This window comes from Nannospalax galili, unplaced genomic scaffold, assembly GCF_000622305.1.
Source record: "Nannospalax galili isolate Female #2095 unplaced genomic scaffold, S.galili_v1.0 scaffold886, whole genome shotgun sequence".
Classification (NCBI taxonomy): Eukaryota; Metazoa; Chordata; class Mammalia; order Rodentia; family Spalacidae; genus Nannospalax; species Nannospalax galili.
In genome coordinates this window covers 3,106,232-3,128,286 of record NW_008355971.1, presented here as the reverse complement: position 1 = coordinate 3,128,286, position 22,055 = coordinate 3,106,232, and the positions used below count along the sequence as shown (strand labels likewise).

Below are 22,055 nucleotides of genomic sequence, written 5' to 3'. Positions count from 1 at the left end.
CCCCAGCATCATACAGGAAGTGGCAGGGCTATGATCAAACTTCTCATGGTCATGCAGCCCACCAGCACTCAGGAAACAGAGGCAGGTAGAACTTGTGAGATCAAGGCCAGCCTGGTCTACATAGTGAGTTCCAGGCCAACTGGGGCTACAGAGAGACCCTGTCACAAACAAACAGACAAAAACTAAATCCAAATCTCAAATTAACAACTAAACATGGTACTGAATGACCACTTAGTGACTGTGTGACCTTGGGCAGGCAGGAGATTCCTTCTCATGGACACCTGAGGGTAACAGCACCTCCCTTGTAGGGCTGCTGAAGGACTTGGGTTACAGTGTTGGCACAGAGCTCTCAAAATGTAGTCTAGGGATCCCAAGACCTTTTCAAGGCAGGCTACAAAGTTACAACTATTTTTATAAGAATACTAAAGCTGGGGGTCTGGAGAGATGGCTCAGAGGTTAAGAGCACTGACTGCTCTTGCAGAGGACCAGGGTTCAATTCCCAGCACCCACATGGCAGCTAACAACTATCTGTAACTCCAGTTCCAGGGGATCTGACTCTTTCTTCTGACCTCCGTGGGCATTGCATGACACTGGTGCACTTATACACATGTAGGCACTACACTAATACACATAAAATAATAAAATATTTTTAAAAAATACTAAGGCTGGGAATGTGGTTCTGTTGGTAGAATGCTGTGTTTGCTCCCTAGCACCACATAAAATAGCTGTAGCAGTCCAAACCTATAATCCTAGCACTCAGGAGGTAGAGGAGGGAGAATCCAAAGTCAAGGTCAACCTCAGCTACACAGCACATTTGAGGTCAGCTTGAGCTACATGAGACTGTCTGCCTGACCATCCATTCATCTGTCCATCCATCCATCCATCCATCCGTCCATCCTTCCATTCACTCATCCATCCACAAGGTCACTCTATTGATGTACCTACTACCTACCCAACCATCCATCAATCCTTCTATCTATCCATTCATCCATCCACCCACAAGATCTATTTATCTATCCATCCATCCATCCATCCATCCATCCATCCACCATCCATCTACCAACCTACTAACCAAGGTGTTACCTGCCTTTATCATCCTCATTCTCTCTTGAGTATACAACAAGGTTTTTCAGAGCCCAGCTAGATGACCTGTGTGACTGTAACAACTGATCTCTGTAAAGTTCAAGGCCAGCCTGGTCTACATAGTGAGTTCCAGGACAGCTGGGGCTACAGGGAGACCCTGTCTCAAAAAGACCAAAAAAAAAAAAAGAGAGAGAGAGAGTTGCAGAAAAGAAAATAGTTGGGCTGGAGAGACGGCTCAGAGCACTGGCTGCTCTTGCCGAGGATCCAGGTTTGATTCCCAACACCCACATCGCAGCCAACAACCATCCTTAACTCCAGTTCCAGGGGATCCAATGCCTTCTTCTGACCTCCATGGGCACTGCATGACACAGGTGCACTCAAATACATGCAGGCAATATGCTCATACACATAAAAAACAAAAATAATAAAATATTTTTAAAATGGTTTAAAAAGAAAATAGTTCCTTCTTGCATTTAAGTATGTTTTTCTTTTTTATTTCTTTGTGTGTATGTGGTTTGGTGTGCACATATATGGGTGCTTGTGCACATCTGTACACATGTCTGTGCGTGTGTATGTGTGTATGTGTGTGTGCATGTGGATGTCAAAAATCAAGGCTGGATGTCTTCCTCGACCACTCTCCACCTTATTTTTTTGAGGCAAGGTATCTCAGTGAACCTGGAGCTTACGGGTTCAGCTAGACTGGACGGCCAGCAAGCCCCAGGGATCCTCTTTTTTTCTGCTTCCCAGCACTGGGGTTACAAGTGTGCACTGCTGTGCCTGGTTTTTCTCATGGTTCTGGGGAGTTCAAACTCAGGTTCTCATGTTTGAGACAAACACTTTACCAAGTGAGCCATCTCTTTTATGTAAGAAAAATCCAGTTGTTCTTTTAAAAATATTTATTTATGAGCTAGGCATGGTGGCTCACACCTTTAGTCCCAGCACTTGGGAGGCAGAGGCAGGCGGATCTCTGTGAGTTTGAGGCCAGTCTGGTTTACATAGTGAGTTCCAGGCCAGCTGGGACTACAGGGAGACCCTGTCTCAAAAATAAATAAGTAAATAAGTAAATAAATAAATAAATAAATGTGTGTGTGTGTATGTGTGTGTAGGTACACAAGTGCCACAGTGTGTGTGGACAACATACAGGAGCCAGTTTTCTCCTTCTACCATGTGGGTTCTAGGTATTGAACTCAGTCTTCAGGCTTGGCTCCAAGCGCCTTTACCTGCTGAGCCATCTTGATGGCCCTCAGTTGTATAAAAGAGGGATATTAGGGCTAATTTGTGATAGATTTAATAGTTTTCAAATTAATCAATAAGTTGAACACTTCAGGTTTTCACTTTTTATATGGTAAATATTAATAGGCCTAATTCACATTAACAAAGCTTTTTAAAGATCAATGAATTATGCTTTTATCATCAGTCTATCTTTTTAAACATTTTTGGGCAGTGCTAAGATGGACCCCAGAGCCGGTTGCAGTGGCTTTAATCCCAGTTCTTGGGAGGCAGAGGCAGGGGGATCTCTGTGAGTTCAAGGCTAGCCTAGTCTCATAGTGAGTTCCAGGCCAACTGAGGCTACAGGTAGACCCTATCTCAAAAAAAAAAAAAAAAAAAAAAAAAAAGAAAAAGAAAAAAAGGATGGGCTCTAGGGCCCTGAAGGCACTAGGCAAGAGCTCCACCACTGAGCCACCCCCTCAGCCCCTCACTGGGGGATGCTAGGCAAATGTTCCATCATTGAACCACATTCCCAGACACGCCTACTTTAAAACAATTTTTTTATTGAGCTTTTAAAATTTCATACATTTCCCACTCAAATCCACATCCCCTCCCCCATCCATACCTCCCCCATCCTCCCACTGAACCCTATGCACGCTGCCATACATGCTGAGTCCTATTCATTCAGGTGTTTGTACCCAAATGTCCTTCAGTGTAAATGCATCCACTGGAGTCTAGTCAGCCAATCCAGTGATCATATGTAAGTCCTATTCTCCCTTACCCAGCAGCAATCATTCTCAAATAGTTCTCAATCTAGCTAAAACAATTTTTTTAAGATCTGACTTCATTGTTGTTTTGAGACAGGGTTTCCCATAGCCCAGGTTAACCAGGAACTGGCTGAGGCTGAAGATGACTTTGAACTCCCGGTCCTCCTGTTTCCATCTCTGGAGTGCTGGGATTACAGGGCTGTGCGCTGCCATCCCCCACTATGCAGTGTTGGGGATCAACCCCAGACTAGCACTCTACCAACTGAGCTACATCCTTAGGGGTTGGTTCATTTGTTTGTTTGCCACACATCATGTTGATCACTTTATAAGCAAACTTTGCCAAAAGTCCATTCAAGGAGCCCCAAAGACATGAATCTTGCCCCCTGCTGATTTCTTTCAATTCAAGTAAGAAAATTCGCCTTCCACAGTTTCAGTTTATCACCAGCCACAGTCAGGTACCATCCCTGGCATTTAAAGATGGCAACCATTCAGTTTGGGAGGTCAGCAACACAGCTTCCATGCATACCTCACACCAGTATTCCATGCAGACCCTCAAGTCCTGAGCACCAACCATCTGTCACGCTAGAATGTGGATTAAACAGGCTCAGCCTGCTCTGTAGGGGTCCTTGTTTGGTAAGGCAGACGCTGGCTAGCTGTGCATCTTTGGGTCAGGCATTTTGCTTTCTGTGCCTCAGTTTTCCCATTGGTAAAATGGAGGTAATAATCATATGGATCTCCTAGGGCTGCTGGGAGGGGTCAGTGAGCACTGAGCACAGGGACCAGAGGAAGTGCCCCACGAAGGTCATTGTTATTCGGGCAAAGCTGTTCCCCTACCTCTGGGCCTTTCTTTAGCCTTGTGCCCCATGCCCTAGAGTGATAGCTGCTTCCAACCATCTCCTACCCAGATGGACTCAGTATCCCATTTCTTCTCTTTCCAGTCCCTCCTATGAGTTTGAAAGAAACTCCTGCCTTAAATACTGTCAGCTTGAAAGACCTCAGCGGATTGGGTCCTGAGCTGTCATGGTCTGCCCCAGGGAGCCGACACCAGACTGACCAGGCCACCATACCTGTAACTTCTTGAGCTGGCTGTTGACAGTGGCCAGGTCCCCGCCGGGGTCCACGTCCTGCAGCTGGCTTTCCATGTGAAGGAGCTTCTTGTCCAGCTCTGCAAAGCTCTGCACTAGCTGGTCTGCCTTGCTGGCCTCAAAAAGCTGCCTTGCTTTGGCTTGGGTGGTGCTCTCCAGTTCTGCCCAGCACTGCCGGATCTCACCCAGTTTCTTGCGCACCGAGGCTGCCAGCTCTGGCTTCTCCTGCATCAGTTGCTGGCCCTCCTTCCCAGAGGAGTGGATGATAGGAGATAGAAGGAAGAGGAGGAGAAGGAGGAGGAGGAGGAAGAGAAGGAGGAAAGGGAGGAGAAAGAGGAAGAGGAGGAGGAAGAGGAAGAAGAGGAGGAAGAAGAGGAGGAAGAGGAGGAGGAAGAGGAAGAAGAGGAAGAGGAGGAAGAAGAGGAGGAGGAAGAGGAAGAGAAAGAGGATGAGGAGGAGGAAGAGAAGGAAGAGGAAGAGGAGGAGGAGAAAGAAGAGGAAGAGGAGGAAGGCAGTGGAAAGAGATAGAAATATGGGGGCCACAGGACACAGGAGAGATGTGGGGAGAGAGTTGGAGACAGAAGAGAGGGTACAGATAGAGATGGAGGCAAAGGAGAAAGATAAGAAACAGACACGGTACATGGGGGGAAGAGAGAGAGACCCAGAGACATGGGAAGGGAAAGGGAGTGAAAGGTGGTCATGGAATGATGGACAAAGAGACATGCGCATACAGTCAGGACCACAAGGAAGAGCAAAAGAAAGAGAGAGGGGAAAGAAGGAGAAGGGGAAAGAGGGAGAGGGGGAGGGGAGAAGAGAAAGAAAGAGGAGGGAGAGGGGAGGAGGGGAGGGGGAAGAGGAGGAAGAGAAGAAAGGAGGAGTGGGGAGGAAATGGGGAGGGAAGGGAGGAAAGGAGAGAGGCAGGGAGAGAATGAATGTCCATTAAACTCAAGTTGAGAAGAATGGTTTTGCTATGTGCTGTCCTATTGGTTACCAAGGGCCCTGTTCCAGTAACAAAATAATAATAATAATAATAATGAAAATAATAATAGAAAAAAAAGTTTTAAAAAATAGGAAGTTGGCTCTAATATCAGCTCAGTGGTAGAGCACTTGCCTAGCATGCATGAGGTCCTAGGTTCAATTCCCGGCACTGGAAAAAACAAATAAAAAACCCTAACAATGCAATAGTAGTGATAATGGGTGTCATAGTGTGAATTTTATATGTACAGAAGCCCAGATAAGTGGCTACATTTATTTCCTTATTTTTCTCAAATGGATAAACAAAAGCTGGGGGTAATGATGCATTACTGTAATTAGCATTCAGTGGGCTGAGGCAGAAAGATCTGGGTTCAAGGGCAGCCTAGACTACACAGTGAGATCTTTTGTCAAAAAACAAATAATGGGCTGGAGAGGTGGTTCAGCGGTTAAGAGCACTGGCTGCTCTTCCAGAGGACCTGGGTTTGGTTCCTAGCACCCACATGGCAGCTAATAACCATCTTTAACTCCAGATCTAGGGGAATCCAACACCCTCTTTGGTCTCTGTGGGCATTGCTCGATATGGGTGAACTGCATGCAGGCAAAAGACTCATATACATAAAATAAAATAAAGAAAATATTTTAAGAAAAGCAAATAAAGAAAAAGAAAGGAAGAAGTCCTGAGGCTCTGGAAGGCTAACACAATTCTCTAAAGGCATCATAGTTCGTAACGTGGCCCGAAACCAGGGCTGCCAAAATCTAAATTTTGCTTCAACCCAGGGTTTCCCCAGTCCATCTCTCAGGCCTTCCATCTTAAATGGCCTAAGCGATGTGAAAGGCAGCTTAGTGAAAGTTACAAGAAGAGAGAAACAGTTAACAAACAGAAGGCTCTGGTGAGGATCATTAACAGATGGGCTGAGGCTCAAGAAGGTTAAATGAGTCTTTCTAAGTCACATGGTTAGGAGCAGACACAGAGCAGGTTTGAACCAGTTCAGGGATGCCAGTCCAGCAGGATGGCAGAGAGGGTGACAGAAGTGTGGGCGCATCTCCTCGAGGGCCCCAGCACCTGGCTGCAGCAGAGGGGCCTTCAGCATCCTCACCCTCTCGATCTTCTCCAGCCACTCTTTATTCTGAGCCAGCTCAGCCATGAATGCCTGGTGCCGGAGCCATCGTTTGTGTAGCTTGTGGCTGTCTTCCCGAGTGCCATCCCGCGCCATCAGCATCTTCTCATGGATCCAGCCATCCAGCTGTGCAGGGCAGAGTAGGAGGGCTCAGGCAGTCCCTCCTTCCATCCCAGCACAGTCCTACCACCCTTCCCAAGAAACCCCATGAATGGTCCTGGGCTGAAAAGGTTGAGGGTGAGAAAAGGAAGAAATGGGAAATCTTTGCAAGTAAGGTTGACTGGGGAGAATCGTCAACTCTTTCTTACAGAAGATGAGTACATGGTCCCCCAATACCAAATCCTATGGCTCTACTGGCTTCAACTACCTACAAGAAACCAAAGCGGCATGTCTGGGCCCTTCCTTCTCCCATTGGAGGTTGAATCAATCCCTGAAGCAACCTCTTCAACCTAGTGCATCCCCAATTGAGCCCACCCCACCCATAGCAAAACTGAGACCGTGGGTTGGCAAGATGGCTCAGTAGGTAAGGGAGCTTGTGGCCAAGCCTAACAAACTGATTTGATCTGTAGGACCCGCATGGTGGAAGGAGAGAATTGACTCCTGCAAGTTGTCCTCTGACTTCCTCATGTGCACCATGAGGCGAGCATCCAAACACATGTACATGTAAGATAAATAGATAAATGTAATAAAAACTAAAAAGAGACAAAACTGAGACCATTCAGTTCAGACTTAGTCACCCCTAACAAGGACCAATTAAAAATCCTCAACGCTCTGTGTGTGTGTGTGTGTGTGTGTGTGTGTGTGTGCGCGCGCGCGCATGCCTGTAATCCCTGCACTCCAGAGGCTGAAGGAGGAGGATAGTGAATTTGTGGCCAGTGTGGGCTACACAGTAAGACCTTGTTAATTTAATTTTGTTTTTCTCTCTTTTTTTGGTCTTTTTTTTCTTTTTTGAAACAGGGTCTTCCTGTAGTCCCAGCTGGCCTGGAACTCACGATGTAGACTAGGCTGGCCTTGAACTCACAGAGATCTACCTACCTCTGCCTCCCAAGCACTGGGACTACAGGCATGCACCACCACACCTGGCTTGGCAATTTAATTTTTAATAAAAAGATCTTTAACCCTCTCTTGAGGTTTCTAGTTTCAGCACCCCTCAACTATTGCCAAGTCTTTTTTTTTTTTTTTTTTTTTTTTAAAGACAGGATCTCATTATGTAGCCCTGGCTGGCCTGGAACTCTGGAACTCACTATGTGGAAAGGCTGGTTTTGAACTCACAGAGATCCACCTGCCTCTGCCTCTCCAGCGCTGGGATTAAAATGTGTGCCAACATGCCAAGCTACTGCCAAATTGTGCTTCCTGTAAATGAGCCCTCTAATCTGGAGTAGACCCAAAATGAGATGCAGGCCCCTCTAAACCAGCCCCTGCAACTTTAAGACAACAGTTCCCCCCAAATCAAGACCAGTTCAAGAACCCACCCAACTCCTAAAAGGTCAGCACACAGGCTGACTTCTGAGTCCTAGAACCAGCCAAACCCCAAAATCTAGTCCTAGGATTGTTAATGTGGATCAGACCAAACCTCCAGAACCAGCACCCCACCCAAAGATAAAGCTTGTTCAACAGAACCAGCCATCCAAAATGCAAGCAGAAATTACCCCAAACATCTTCAAGACTTGTAAGAATGAGGTATAGCTCTGTGGTAGAGAGGGGGGTTCGGGATTCTGGGTTCCATCCCCAGCACTGGGAAAAGGGGGGGATGCTTATCAACAAAACTGGTTCCTCAAGCCACAGTCTCCTCCCAACTCATGACCAAAGCGAGCACCTGGGACAATTTGCTCCTCCCTCTTCTCCTCCCCCACTCCTTCCCCAATAGCCCCCCCCCCCCCCAAAAAAAAAAAAAAAAAAAAAAAAAGCCGGACTAGGCGATCCCTGGAGGCAAATGCAGTCATTGCCAAGGACAAATCCCTGAGCCAGCCAAACCCCACCCTACCCCATGTCCCCTGAGCATGTGCTCCTCAGGGGCCAGGATAGCTGCACACACACATACACACACACACACACACACACACACACACACCAAAAAAATGCTGAATCCTCTAACTTAACACAGATTCCCCCCTACACACAACCATCACGCAACCAGAGTCCCACAGTGAAAGCAAAACCCCTAAAAGAGATGCTACACGTCCTCTAGGTAAAGCTCCCCCAAAAGGATTGTCCTGTCTGATCACTTAGTGCAAATCTAGACTCTTCTCCACAACCAAGGAAAATCCCCCTAAACTCAGAGCCCCCTGGACTCCGAACAAATCCATCTCTCAATGCTGAGCCGCCTCAAGTGACCATCCGAGGCTGATACGGCCTCCGCAAGAACCAACGATGCAAGCCCTAAAAAAACTAGGTATCCCCCAGCCCAGGGAAAATCTCAGATCCCCTCAACATCCAGAGAAGACCCTCTTAGGAGCCTCCGAGCCCCGTTTCGCCCCTACTGCAGCCGCGGACTAGCCTAGGCTAGCTCCCTTCCCCGCCCCCTCTTGCTCCGGCTCCAGCACCGCGGACAGCTCCCGGCGCCCTCGCCCCTCCCCCAGGGCGGGGGTCCCCGGCCCGCCCCCGCGCCGTCCCCGCGCCTCCCTCCCTCCCTCCCTCCCTCGGACACGCGCACGAACCCCCCTACGCATGTCCGCGGGGGCGCGCGCCAGTCCCCCCATCCCCCCCTCGGGCGCCCCCGAGACCTGAGGCGGCTGCGGCGTTGGCAGGGCGTCCCTGCGGCGGGCGGGCGGGAACTCGCCCCTCCACTGCGACGGTGGCGGTGGCAGCGGCGACGGCTGAGGCTCCGGCGGACGCGCGCCCCCTCCCTCGCCCCCGCGCCGCGGCCGCGCGCCCGCCCGCGCGCGCCCCCTGCCTGCCTCCTTGCCCGCCTCCTGCACCGGGGCCCTCGCTGAGCCGCGGGGTGCAGGGGCTTCTAGAAGCTCCCTCGCAGACCCGTGCTATTTAGTAGGTCCAGAACCATCTCACCACCGGGGGCCGGACCATACCTAGTGGCAGGAGGGGGTCCCCCACCTCCCAGTCCTGGGATGCTTCAACTAGGTGAGGGTGGGGATTGTGGTAAGGGGGGAGTCGGAGGGGCCTCTAGAACCATCGCTGACCGGAAGAGGCTCCGGTTTCAGACTTCCAAACATGAGGGTAGAGGCTGTGGGAGGAGCGAGTTAGAGCATCTGTGATACTTCGGTGCAGAACCATCTCTAATGGGAAAGAGGGCCAACAGGGACCCATTGCTAATGGGCTAGCTCAGTTATGGGGAGAGGGTTTGGAGACCCGTGTCTATTTCATATGTGGGGAGACTAAGTCTGCCCAGGGGGTTCAATAAGTGGAAAGTCAAACCATTTTCAGTTGGGGTGGGGCCCTGGTTCCTCAACCTTCTTTGGTTGGAGGAAACTTAGGAACCACCATTTCATCATGAAGGTAGAGTCGGGTCCTGAGTCACACATAAAGAGGGGCTTGGAGCAGGACATGTCTGGGACTTAGGAGAAGGTTTACTATACCATGTCTAGGGTGGTCGGAGTCCAGAATAGTTTCTTTGAAATACGGGGGGCGAGGGACAGCGAGTCTCCTGAGCCATGTGCGTGAGGAAGGGAGTCGGGATCATCTTTCTGGGCAGTAATCCCTAAGCGTGTGGAGAAGAGACTTGACTCCCAGACACTGTTAAAAGGGGTGAAGGCTGGGGTGGAATGTAGCTCAGTCCGAGAGCGCTTACCTGGGTTCCAAGTCCTTGGGTCTGATCCCCAGAACCATAACTAAATAAATATGAAGCTTGGTTGGGGCTATCTGTGACTGAAAGAGTGCTCCTGGTGGCCGCTCGACCATCCACATCCCCCCACCTCGCTCTGCCTCTCTCCTCTTATCACAGATCTCTGGAGAAAGGTGAGATCAGCAATCCTCCCCGGGAGCATCATAGGCGCAAACGCGCGGTTGCCAGGGGAGCCCAGCCCCCCCCCCTTTTTCTGCCGCCCGCCTTCGAGGGCAGGGACCTGCAGAGCATGCGCTCTGGCACAGGGCTCCGCGCGCCTCCTGGTGGCGCAGAAAGGGCATTGTTCCCCGACCCACTTAGACGGGGGGGGGTCCCAGCCCCCCAAAACAACTACAGCCCCTAGCTGTCCTACCTCGTGACAGTCTCGCAGGAAGTGCTGCAGCACAAGCTGGTCGAGTAACTTTTGCATCCACTGCTGGGCCCTTAGTTGGTTTTCTTGGCTCCTGGGGAGGAGGAGAGAAGGGCTGAAAAGTGAGCCAGCGGTGGGGCAGGGGAACGTGGGGGCTTCAGCTGGGCAGAGGCAGGGAAAAGAGGAGGACCGGGAAACGTTGGTAGGACAGGGTTGGGGGGGATTGGGGGGCAGGAAACGATGGTAGGACAGGACCCCAGAGAGGGGAGACGGGGAGAGAGAGGGGTGGGGGGATAGAGGAAAAGAGAGAAGAGAGATTGCTTGAGAAAAAAGCCCAGAGAGATGACAGAAAACTAAAGGAAGAGCAAGAGATACTTCAGTATAAACACAAGGACAGACACCATAGACAGAAAAAGGAAGATGTATGCAGAGAGTCAAACACTAAGACCTAGAGAGAGATAAACACAGACACAGGCACAGAGACAAAGAAAACAGAAATCTAGAGATAACTCAGAGATATAGGGCTTGCCTAGCACAAGTGTGAGGTGCTAGGTTCAATTCCTCGTACAGAAAGAGGAGAGAGGAGGACCCAAAGAGACAGGGAAATGGAGCAGGAGGTGACAAGAAGAACTGAAGGAGTGTGGCTCAGCAGCACAGCACCTGCCTAGAATCCCTCAGTGAGGGGCTGGGGACGTGGCTCAGTGGTAGAGCCCCTGCCTAGAATCCTCCAGTTGGGGGCTGTGAGCATGGCTCAGCGGTAGAACACTTTCCTAGAATCCCCCAGTGAGGAGCTGGGGGTGTGGCTCAGTGGTAGAGCACCTGCCTAGGATCCCCCAGTGAGGGGATGGTGGTGTGGCTCAGTGGTAGAGCCCCTCCCTAGAATCCCCCAGTGAGGGGCTGGGGGCGTGGCTTAGAGTGTATGCCTGGCATGTACAAGGTTCTCAATGTGAATTCCAGTACCACGAAAGAAAAAAGGCAAAAGAGAAACAGAGTTTTAGACAATGAAAGAGAGAAAGAGGTAAAGGGAGAGAAAGTGACAGGAGTCAGGACAGGGAGAGCCCAGAGATGAGTAAGTAGACAGTGACCAGATACCACCAGTTAAGACACAATAGACAAACAGTGGTGGTGGGTATGGCATCTGGAGCCCAGGGAGTCTGGAGTAGTGCTGCCTTGGCCTGAGTGCCAAGCTGGACCCCGGTTGGGACTCCCTGCCCCCCAGTTCCAGATAGCCTAGCCTTCTGTCACAATGCTGGAAAGGCCTGTGGTGGAGTCTGGGGGCATCCCACATCAGCTTTTATGCATGCCTATCCCATCACCCTCCAACTCCAGAGCCCAGGCAGAGAGAAGACAGAATAAGATTGCTGGGCCAAGATGGCTCAGCAGGTAAAGGTGCTTGTAGCTAAAACTTATGACCTGAGTTCAGTCCCAGGGACCCACATGGTGGAAAAGGAGTCAGATCAGACCCTCTAATCCTCTGATCTTCACACATGTGCTGTGGCATTTACACACACACACACACACACACACACACACACAATGCAGTTTTAAATTTTATTCAATGAGACCGTCTCCCCAGGTCTCCTTCAAGACCTTCCTGCTCTTCCAGGCCCTACACACGTGAATACATGTGTATGCTCATACATATGCACACACACAAACACACAATCCTAATTTCTTAAATGTCTCCCCTCTACTCTTTCCCTTACTTTAAACACTGATCCTCTGCTGTCCAGGCTGTGACTTGAGCAAGCCTCTCTCACCTCAGGGCCTTAGCATAGTTTCTCAATGTCTGGTTGAATGTCACCTTTGAGACGTCCCTCCGATTGCTTCCCAACACTTTATGACTTTCTTTAATTTTCTCCTTGACTCTTGGCACTATCTTCTTACACTGTGTAAGTTCTTTATCATGTCTGTCTCCCCCCATCCCCAGGGGTGTCACTTTTACAAAGGCAGGAGTGTGTGTGTGTGTGTGTGTGTGTGTGTGTGTGTGTGTGTGTATGCACATGCGTGGGGGCCAGAAGTCTTCCTCTACTCTTCTTCACCTTATTTTTTGAGACAAGATCTCTCATTCAACCTGGAGATCACCATTTCAGCTAAGCTGGCTGATCAGAGAGCCTCTAGGATCCTCCTGTCTCTGCCTCCCAACTCTGGGGTTACGGACATGTGCTGTCATACTGGCTTTCATGTGGGTGCTAGGGAACAAGCTAAGGTCTTCATGTTTTTTGTAGCAGGCATTGTGCCCACTGAACCATCTCTCCAGCCTAAGGACATGGAATTTTGTCTGTTTTGTCCACAGCTGTGTGCTCCATGGTACACAATGGGTACTCAGTATGTTCTTTTTTAATTAATGTATGAACAAATGAATGTAAGAGAGCCTTAGAGAGACATAGAGAACCAAGAGATGAGAGAGAGAGAGAGAGAGAGAGAATCTGAGAAAGAGAGAGAGAGGAGCATGGTAGTGTATGCCTGTAACCCCAGCTTTTGGGAGCCTGAAGCAGGAGGGTCAGGAGTTTAAGGCTAGTCTCAGCTACATAAAGAGTTTGAGGCCAGCCTGGGCTATAGGAAATGCTGTCAAGAAGAGGGCACATTAGAGACACAGATAGAAGAGGAAAATGGAGAAGGGGGAAAAGAACAGGAAAACAGGCACAAAAATAAATGGCTAGATGAGGACAATGAGGCAGTATGTGGGAGACGCTTCCAGAGAGACCAGAGGCAGAGCAGAATAGACGTAGCAGGAAGAGCCCAAGAGAAGTAAAAGACAGTTACTTCCCACCCAGCTCACCAGGGAGCCAGAAAACATGAAATGTCTTAGAAACTAAGTTGTAATCAACTCCTCAAGTACTTTGCCAGTTAGACTGTGGAGGGAGCATTGGTCCTAGTGACATGGGAAAGACTTCCTGCTTATGAGGCTGTCGATGTGGAAAAGCCTCATGCTCTGCGAAGCTATGGGTATGGAAAAGACTTTCTACCTGTGAGGCTGTCAATGTGGGAATACTTCTTTGTGAGGCTGAAAAGCCAAGAGCATTCTAATCCTGGCTGTGCTACTTCCTAGCTGAGACCTTAGGCAAATCAGTTTTCTCTCTAAGACTCAAATGCAAAATGCAGCTAAGGAAAGTTATTCTGGGTTGGGGATGTAGTTCAGTTGGTAAGGTGGTTGCCTAGCATGCAGAAAGCCGTACTTGGGCTCCATCTCCAGCACACTCCAAACTGTGTGTGGTGGAACACATCTGTAATCCTAATACTTGGGAGATGGAGACAGGAAGATCAGAAGTTTAAGGTCCTCCTTGGCTATATAGTGAGTTCTAGGCCAGTATGGGCTACATGAGACTCTGTCCTAAAAATAAAGTTTCTGGAACATAGGGCTGGGCTAGGTTCCAATAAGCTAATGTTTAGAAACAGTGACTCATTCTGAATCTATGGGTGGAAGGCTGGGGGTGAGACCAGGACCTGTCCCTGTTTGACCCTAAGCCCTCAGTACCTTGCTATGACAGTTAATCACTGGCAACTTGAACAGATTTAGAGTAACCTAGAAAACAAAGTATACCCCTGGGTGTGAGAACACTATAAGAGTGTGTCCAGGGAGGATTTACTAACTGGGGAGACCTACTCTGAATGCAGATGCCACCATCCCATAGATGAGGAGCCAGATGGAATAAAAAGGGGAAAGGAAGCTAGGCATGGCAGTGCACTTTTTTAATCTCAGCACTTGGAAGGCTGAGGCAGGAGGATCTGGAGTTCAAAGACAGCCTTGCCTATAGAGCAAGTTCAAGGCCAGTCTAGGCTGAAAGGAAGGGAGGGAGGGAGGGAGGAAGAGAGGGAGGGAGGGAGAGAGACAGAGAGAGACAGAGAGAGAAAGGAAGGGGGAGGGGATACAGTCAAATACCAGCCATCTCCTTTTCTCTGCTTCCTGACCTGCCATGACATGAGCTGCTCTACTCAACCACACTGTTCCACCCATGACAGGACGGACCCTCTGAAACCATGAACCAAAATAAATCTTTCCTCCCTGAAGTTGTTACTGCCAATTATTTTGCCACAGAAATGGAAAGGAGGGAACCTGATATACCAATCGAATAGCTTTGCCACCTGTGGCAAAAAGAAAGCCCTCCTATCCATCCTACAGGACAGAAATGTGTCCCCTGTCAAGTAAATATCCTGGGGTCGGGGAAGGTTCAGGAACTAGACCTGTGTCCATCTTTGCTATGTATCAAAGTTGGAGCACACAACCCCCTGAGCTCCCACAGCCCCCTTAACTTCTCTTGTCCTGGCTCCAACCTTAGTCAACATATTTGTCACCCCCTCTGGAAAGCTGGAACATACCTATCCCTGGTCTTTAGCTATGGGGTATGGAAAGGAGAGGAATTTGGGGCAGTGTGTGCCCACTGTCACCCAGACCCTGTTCTCCCCAGCAGCAGGGAGGCTCAAGTAAGAAACTTCTCAAGGTACAGTCTCTGTATCTTTGGGGTTCACAGTTTCCTGTTAGCTTTGCACAAAGTAGCTATTTAAGTAAAATCTAAAATATGGTAAAGCTGGTGTGGTGTCTGTAATTCCAGCACTCAGGATCCTGAGGCTGGATGGTGGTTATGAGTTTGAGGTCAACCTGGGCTATACAATGAAACCCTGTCTCAAAAAAAAAAAATATCCAAGGGCTGGAGAGATGGCTCAGCAGTTAAGGCTAGCTGCTTTTGCAGAGGACCTGGGTTTGGTTCCCAGCACCCACATGGCAGCTAACAACTGTCTGTAAATCCAGTTTCAGGGGATCTGACACCCTGTTTTGGCCTCCTCAGGCATTGTACAACATGGATGCACTTACATGCAGGCAACACATAAAACATTTTTAAAATTTTTTAAAAAATCTGTGCATGGTGGTGCACACGTGCAGTCCCACAACTAAGGAAGTGGAGGCAGGAGGATCAGGAGTTTGAGATCATCACCAGCTACATGTCATCAAGTTCCAGGCTGGGCCACTGAGATGCCTCAGCAGATACAAAAATACACGGGGAAGAAGAGAACCAACTCCCCCAAGTTGTCCTCTGACCTCCGTAAGTGTACTATGACATGAGTACACATGCACACACAACACACACAATACATGCTAAAAAAAAAAAAATTCTAGGGCTGGAGAGAGATGGCTCAGCAGTTAAGAACACTTGCTGTTCTTCCAGAGGACCTGGATTCAGTTCCCAGCACCCACATGGCAGCTAACAACTCTCTGGAACTCTAGTTCTGTGGGATTCAACACCCTCTTCTGACCTCTGAGAGTATTGCTTGCACATGGTGCACTTACACACATGCAGGCAAAACACACACACACAAGTTCTAGGCCAACTTGGGCTGAGTGAGACCCTGTCTCAAAAATATAAATAAATAAGACCAGGTGTGGTGTTACATGCCTTTCATCCCAGCACTCAGGAGGCAGAGAGAGGCAGATCTCTCTGAATTCAAGGCTAACCTGGTCTACATAGCAAATTTCAGGCCAGTCAGAGCTACACAGTGAGACCCTATCTCAAAAAACTAACTAACTAACTAACTAACTAACTAACTAACTAACTAGCTATCTAGCTAGCTAAATAAATAAATAAATAAATAAATAATAAATAAATAAATAATTAAATTGGAAGTAGAGAGGAGCAGAAAATAGGTGCGGGAGGAAAGATCTGGGCATCCCTCCCCGCCTCCACTGTGCCCAGACCCCACCTTCTCTGGCTCCGGAACTGGGACCTACTTCTCCAGCAGCCGGACCACAGCCTCCTGGGCCTGCTCCCCATAAGCATTGCCTTGCCGCAGCAGGCCCTCTGCAGCCTGTACCGCCACCTGCATCTTTTGCTGGTTCAGCTCCATCGTGGTGAGAAAATCCCGGTGCCTTTTCATCGCCTCTTCCACAGACTCCACTGTGCCTGGGAGCTCCTGGCCAGACAGCGCCACTTCCTGGGAAACGAAGGAGGCACAGGTCAGCTGGGCTCGCTGCTCTGCTCGACATTCAAGGAGGCAGGAGAAGCTGGCAGGTAGATTCCATCCACCACTCTCTTTTTCCCAGTGTTAGCATGGAACATACTGGGCACAATGCTGCCTCTGGGCCGTTGATCATGCTGGACCTTTTGCCTGGCTCTTTCTTCAAGTCTCTGCCCACCCTGACAAAACTACCAACTAGCTATTTCCTTCTAGACAGTCCACAAACCCCGGAACCCACTCCAAATGTAGTGCTTAATTGGGATCGTTTACAAACACAAAACCCATATCGCCCAACATAATTTTTAAATTCTGTTATACATCTGCCCCCATATACTGGATAGTCCAAAATCCAGTTTCCCAGATAAACGAGTACCTCTCCTAATACCTCCACCTGCGTGCCTTTCACGAATAAACCATGAACCTAGTGGTCCCAGGAAACATTTCTCCCAAGCATACCCACGCCCCCCATCCCCACCCCCTCCTCCCGCGGCCTTGAATCCCCAGCCTGATGCATGGCCAGAGGGCACCTGGTTGCGCAGAACGGCGAGCGCCTGGCACAGGTCTCGCAGGAAGAGCTGATAGACGTGCGCCTGGACCAGCGCCTCCCTGCGCGCCTCCCACAAGCTTAGCAGTTTGTGCCAGCCAACTTCGAGGTGCGGCAGCCACTCATCCAGCGCCAGGCCGGGACCCAGCTCGGCGCCGTCGGACGCCAGTAGCGCCTCGCTGGCCGCCACGATGCGCGCGTAGTCCTCCTCTCGCTGGTCCACCTCCTCCTTGAGCGCGGCGTGGCGAGCCAGCAGCGCATCCGCCTCCTCCAGGCTGTGTGGCAGCGGCCCCTCGACGCCGCCTGCCGCCTCCTGGGCACGCACCAGCCAGTCCAGGAAAGTGTCAAGGTCCCGGAGAAAACGCTGTAGACGCCCAGCTGCCGCCACCGCCTCTCCACAAGCCTGAGCTGCGCCGGCCAGCGCGCCCCACTCCGCCCCCAGCTCCTTGGCGCCCTGGTGCAGCCGCGCGGCCTGTGCAGGAAAGCGCTCCGCCAGCAGGGCGGCCTCCTCCTGCAGCGCTGCCTGGCGAGGCTCCAGCGCCTGCAAAGCCGCCTCCAGGCCACTCAGGCGCCACTGCAGGGCGCCACCTGCGCGGGGCGCGCTCTCCACCGCTCGCCGCTTCTCGCGCACCTGGGCGCGCACTTCAGCCACCTCCAGCACGTGGTTCTCCACTAGCAGCACCGCGCTCATCTCCTCCTTGCGCTGTCCCACCAACTCCACAATGCGGTTCCACCTACGCAGAGGGAAAAGAGCGCGATTTGAGGATAGGAACTCCTCGGGTACGGAGAGCTCACCCACCCAGGATAAAAATCCAGGCCTTTGCCACTCGGCCACCGCGCGAACTGGGAGAGTCACTTTATCTTTTTTTTTTTTTCTTTTGAGTCACTTTATCTTACTGAATCCCCAGTCTGTGCCTCTGTAAATAGCCCACCCAGCACATTGCTTAGAGTGGGGGCTCTTACTGGGTCATTCCAGCCCGGTCGGACTATCTTCATAATAGTATTGAGACCCTGTTTGTTTGTTTTCTCTCTCTCATTCTTTCCTAGTGTTCAGTCCAGTTTTCCAGAGGCCACATCCCTGTGAGTAAAGGCGGAAAGCTGACCAGAGAGCCCAACTGCCTGCCTTCAGGCAGAGTCAAGAGAGTTGCAGCTGGGTGTCTGTGACACACACCTGTAATCCTAGAATTCTGGAGGCTGAGGCAGGAGGCTTGCCTCGAGTTCAAAAACACCCTGGGATTGGGGGGGTGGGGCATTGCAAAAGCGCTTGACAATGCTACTCTATCAGCTGTTTTCTATTATGAAAAATACTTGTATTTTAGGGTCTAGAACATACCTCAGTGCTACCTTCCCAGTGCGTGCAAGACCCTGGATTCCATCCATGAAAGAGAATGAATCATGCCAATATATAACAGGATCTTTATTCAGGTTTTACTTCTATGTGTGTGCAGGTGTATGCACATGCCTCTGTGTGCATGGGTGCATATTCACGTATGTAAATGCACATGCGTTTACATCAGAGGCCCAAGGTTGACCTCAGGTGTTTTCTTTGATCACTTTCCACTTAATTATTGAGGCAGGGTCTCTCATTGAACTTGTAGCTTAACAATTCCAGCTAGACCATCAGCCAGCTTGCCCCAGGGATCTCCTACCTCTCCTACCTCTGCCTCCCTAGTGCTGAGATTACAGAAGGCTCTCAGTCCTGCTCTGCAAGACAACCGCTTTACCCTCTCAGTCATTTCCCCAGCACCCCTGCCCCCGCTTTTTTTTTTTTTTTTTTTTTTAGAGAGAGAGATAGGGCCTTGAAACCTGGGCTCAAGATTTCCTCTTGCTTCAACCTCCTAAGTGGTACTTGAGTCTGACTAGACTTCAGTCATGAGGATCTATGTCTTCTCATATGACCCTACCTACATTGGAAGGGGTATTCGCTGGTAGTATTTTAAGAGGAAACATAGTAAATTACTATTTGTTCTTAAGGAATTTTCAATTCTGGAAGCACTACTATGGAAAGTGAGATACTGGGAGAAAAAACAATATAAAGTACTTGGAAAGCCAGGCATGGTGGTAAACACCTGTAATCCTAGCACATGGGAGGGGGAGGCAGGAGGATCAAAAGTTCAAAGCCACAGGCTGGAGAGATGGCTCAGTATTTAAGAGCACTGGCTGCTCTTGCAGAGGACCAAGGTTCTGTTCCCAGTACCCACATGGAGTCTCACAACTATCTGTAACTCCAGTTCCATGTGATCCAATGCCCTCTTCTGGCCTCCCATGGGACATTGCACATATATGGTACACATACATACAGGCAGGCAAAATACTCATATGCATAAAATAAATCTTTTTTAAAAATTAAAAAAGAGTTCAAAGTCATCCTTGATTACATAGCAAGTTCAAAGTCAACCTGGAGTACATAGACCTTGTCTTTAAAAAAGAAAAGAAAATAGAGTCAGGCATAATGGCACAGGCCTATAATTCTGGTACCTGGCAGTTAGAGGTAGTTGGATCAAGAGTTCTAGGTCATTCTCCACTACATATCAAGTTCAAGGCCAGCCTGAACAACATGCTTCTCAGAAAACAAAAAAAAACAAGACCCCAGGGGCTGGAGAGATGATTCAGCGGTTCTGCTCTTACAGAACCCGTGTTCGATTCCCAGCACCCACATGGCGGCTAAGAACCATCCTTAACTCTAGTTCCAGGGGAATCTGATGCCCTCTTCTGACCTCTGTGGCACTGCACCACACAGGTGCACTCACATACATGCAGGTAATACACTCATACACATAAAATAAAAATAATAAATAAAATATATTAAGAAAAGCAAGAGCCACCCAAAATAAAATGAAGTGCTTGGGAAAATTCCTGGCCAATAGTAGATATCCCATGAGGCCTTTCTGAACCAATCAGTGAATAGCCAATGAAATACATTGCTTTCTCATTTTCCCACATCATCACCAGCACTGGGTATTAGCATTTTTGTCAAAAATTTTCTTCATTTATCAGGTATCCTTTAACATCTCAGAGGGGTTGAAATCACACAGCTTTGGATTTCTTGGTGGAGTGAATGCAGAAACAGTGACAGGAAGAAGTGTCATGACCTTCCAGGAAGGACTTTCTGCTCCAGGCCCAGCCTACCTGCTGTTGAGGTGGTCCTGGCAAGAGCGCACCTCATCTGAGCTGGGGTGACCTCCTTCCACCAACTCCTGGACTGTGTGGTTCACATCCAAGACTCGGCCCATCAGACTGTTCATCTCCTGGTCCAGACTCTCAAATCTGCAGAAGAGGATGGAGAGGTCAGAGGTCTGGACTCCCCGGGACCAGCCCACTTCCTAGCTTTGATGAAGCTGTCTCTTCCTGTTTCTGGTCCTACCTTGATTTCCAGGTTCCTTTGTGGACTCTAACGTTTCTTTGCTTTTGGGGGGAGAAGGAGCAGGGTCTTATGTAGCCCAAGGCTAGCCTCAAATTGTCTCTGTAACTGATGATGACCTTGAGCTCAAGCTGTGTCTGGTGCTGTGCCACAGGCTGAGCACAGGCTCCAGTTTTATTCCTGGTCTGCTGAAGTATGAGAATGCTCAACACTCATCCTGGGCACTCTGGCCTTTCTATCATGATTTACCTGAGTCATTGCACCCATCCCCACAGCCTGGAACCTTGCCCCTGAACCCATGACTGAGACATCTCAATATCCAGCCTCAAGCTTTCCCTTTTGAACCTGTCTTCAACCTTCCAGCCTGTTTAATACATCCTCAGCACTTTCACACATATTGTGACTCAAACTGCCCTTAGTGGCTCCCTTCAAATAGTCCCCAGCTCAGGGACGGCTCTGACCATCCCCCAGGCCCCTGATCCCTGGGCCTTGTTTTGGATCCTCCATGGTCTAATTGACTTCCTACTCTGGTCCAAACCTGTCCCCCTCCCATCTGAGTCTCCCCAACCTAGCTGCCTCCGTTGGTTCCTAGATACAACCACTGTCACCCCCTTCAACCTGCCATATGCCAGGCCAGGATTTCTTTTTAAAGCTGGGCACAGTCCTCCCTTGTTTAAAACAATCTTTTTAAAGCTGGGCACAGTCCTCCCTTGTTTAAAACAATCTGTAAAACAACTTGGTAAGTGTGGGCGTGCAGAGGGCAGGGGGCAGTCCCAACCTAAAGACTAGAGTGGAGTGGGTGCTCAGAAAATTCCGGTGAATGAATGTGTGGGTGATGAATATGATGCTGTGACACAAAGAGAGAGAATCCACCCACTCAGGATTCTCAGTCAATAAGCAATCAATACATGTCAGAATCATAATGTGAAGCAAGCAACAGAAATGAATGTGACCAGGGTTGCCAACTGCTTTATTAGGAAAGGAAATGACATTTGTGTAGGTCACCGGGTGTCCCAGGCATGGGCCTGGTTGGATGTCTGTGGAAAACTTTAGGTAGGTCATGACGTGTTGAGTGAGTAAAATCTCATAGTAGTGACTGACGGCCAATTGCTGTGGGAGGCTCCCTGTGCGCCCCCTGCCCCAAGGCATTTGCTAAGTGTTTCACATCTGTGAACTCACTTCCTATTCCCCACAAGCTTGTGACTAAGGCACTGATACCAACCCCGTTTGACACCTGAGCAGGTTAGGCATGTGTAGGGTTGTCACAAAGCTGATTAAGGATGGAGTTCTGATTGGAGAACTGTCGAACCAAGGAACTGGGTGAATGAGAAGGGGACCCTGGGAGTCTCCCAAGCGCATGCTCACCGGTGCTGCACCACCTCGACGTCGTCCAGCGAATCGGGCACGCGCATGGCCAGCAGCCATTGCTCCTTCTCTCCGATCCACAGCTCGCACGCGTGCACCTCGCCAAACATGCGATACACGGCGAGCGCGTCCCGCAGCCACTGGCGCCGGAGCGCGGCCACCTCAGTCACCTCGGCGAACAACTGCTCGGCTTCCACCACGCGCACCTGCAGCGCCACCACCAGTGGCCCAGCGCCACTGGCACCTCCCAGGGTCGCCAACTGGCGCCGCAGGCCACCCACGGGGCCGCGATGCGCTTCCACCTCCCCGGTGAGAGTTCGATGCTGGCGCGCCAAGCGGCGGCTGGACGCCTCGTCGTGGCCGAAGTCGCCGGCCGCTGCCAGGCGGTAGGCGTCGCGGAGCCAGTCCAGGAGCCCGTCGAGGTCGGCGCCGAATTGATGCAGCGCCC

General features: G+C 50.0%; 1 protein-coding gene across 1 annotated transcript in view; it reads right to left on the bottom strand.

The window, feature by feature from the left end:
• Positions 1-22,055, bottom strand: part of Sptbn4 (spectrin beta, non-erythrocytic 4) — a 106,101-nt gene that overhangs the window by 41,351 nt on the left and 42,695 nt on the right. The window contains 7 exon segments of the mRNA XM_029556578.1: positions 4,127-4,390; positions 6,217-6,363; positions 10,389-10,479; positions 16,111-16,313; positions 16,865-17,615; positions 20,011-20,148; positions 21,608-22,055. The exon segment at positions 21,608-22,055 is cut by the window's right edge and continues 107 nt beyond it. Of these exon segments, the coding sequence (XP_029412438.1) occupies positions 4,127-4,390; positions 6,217-6,363; positions 10,389-10,479; positions 16,111-16,313; positions 16,865-17,615; positions 20,011-20,148; positions 21,608-22,055 (2,042 nt within the window).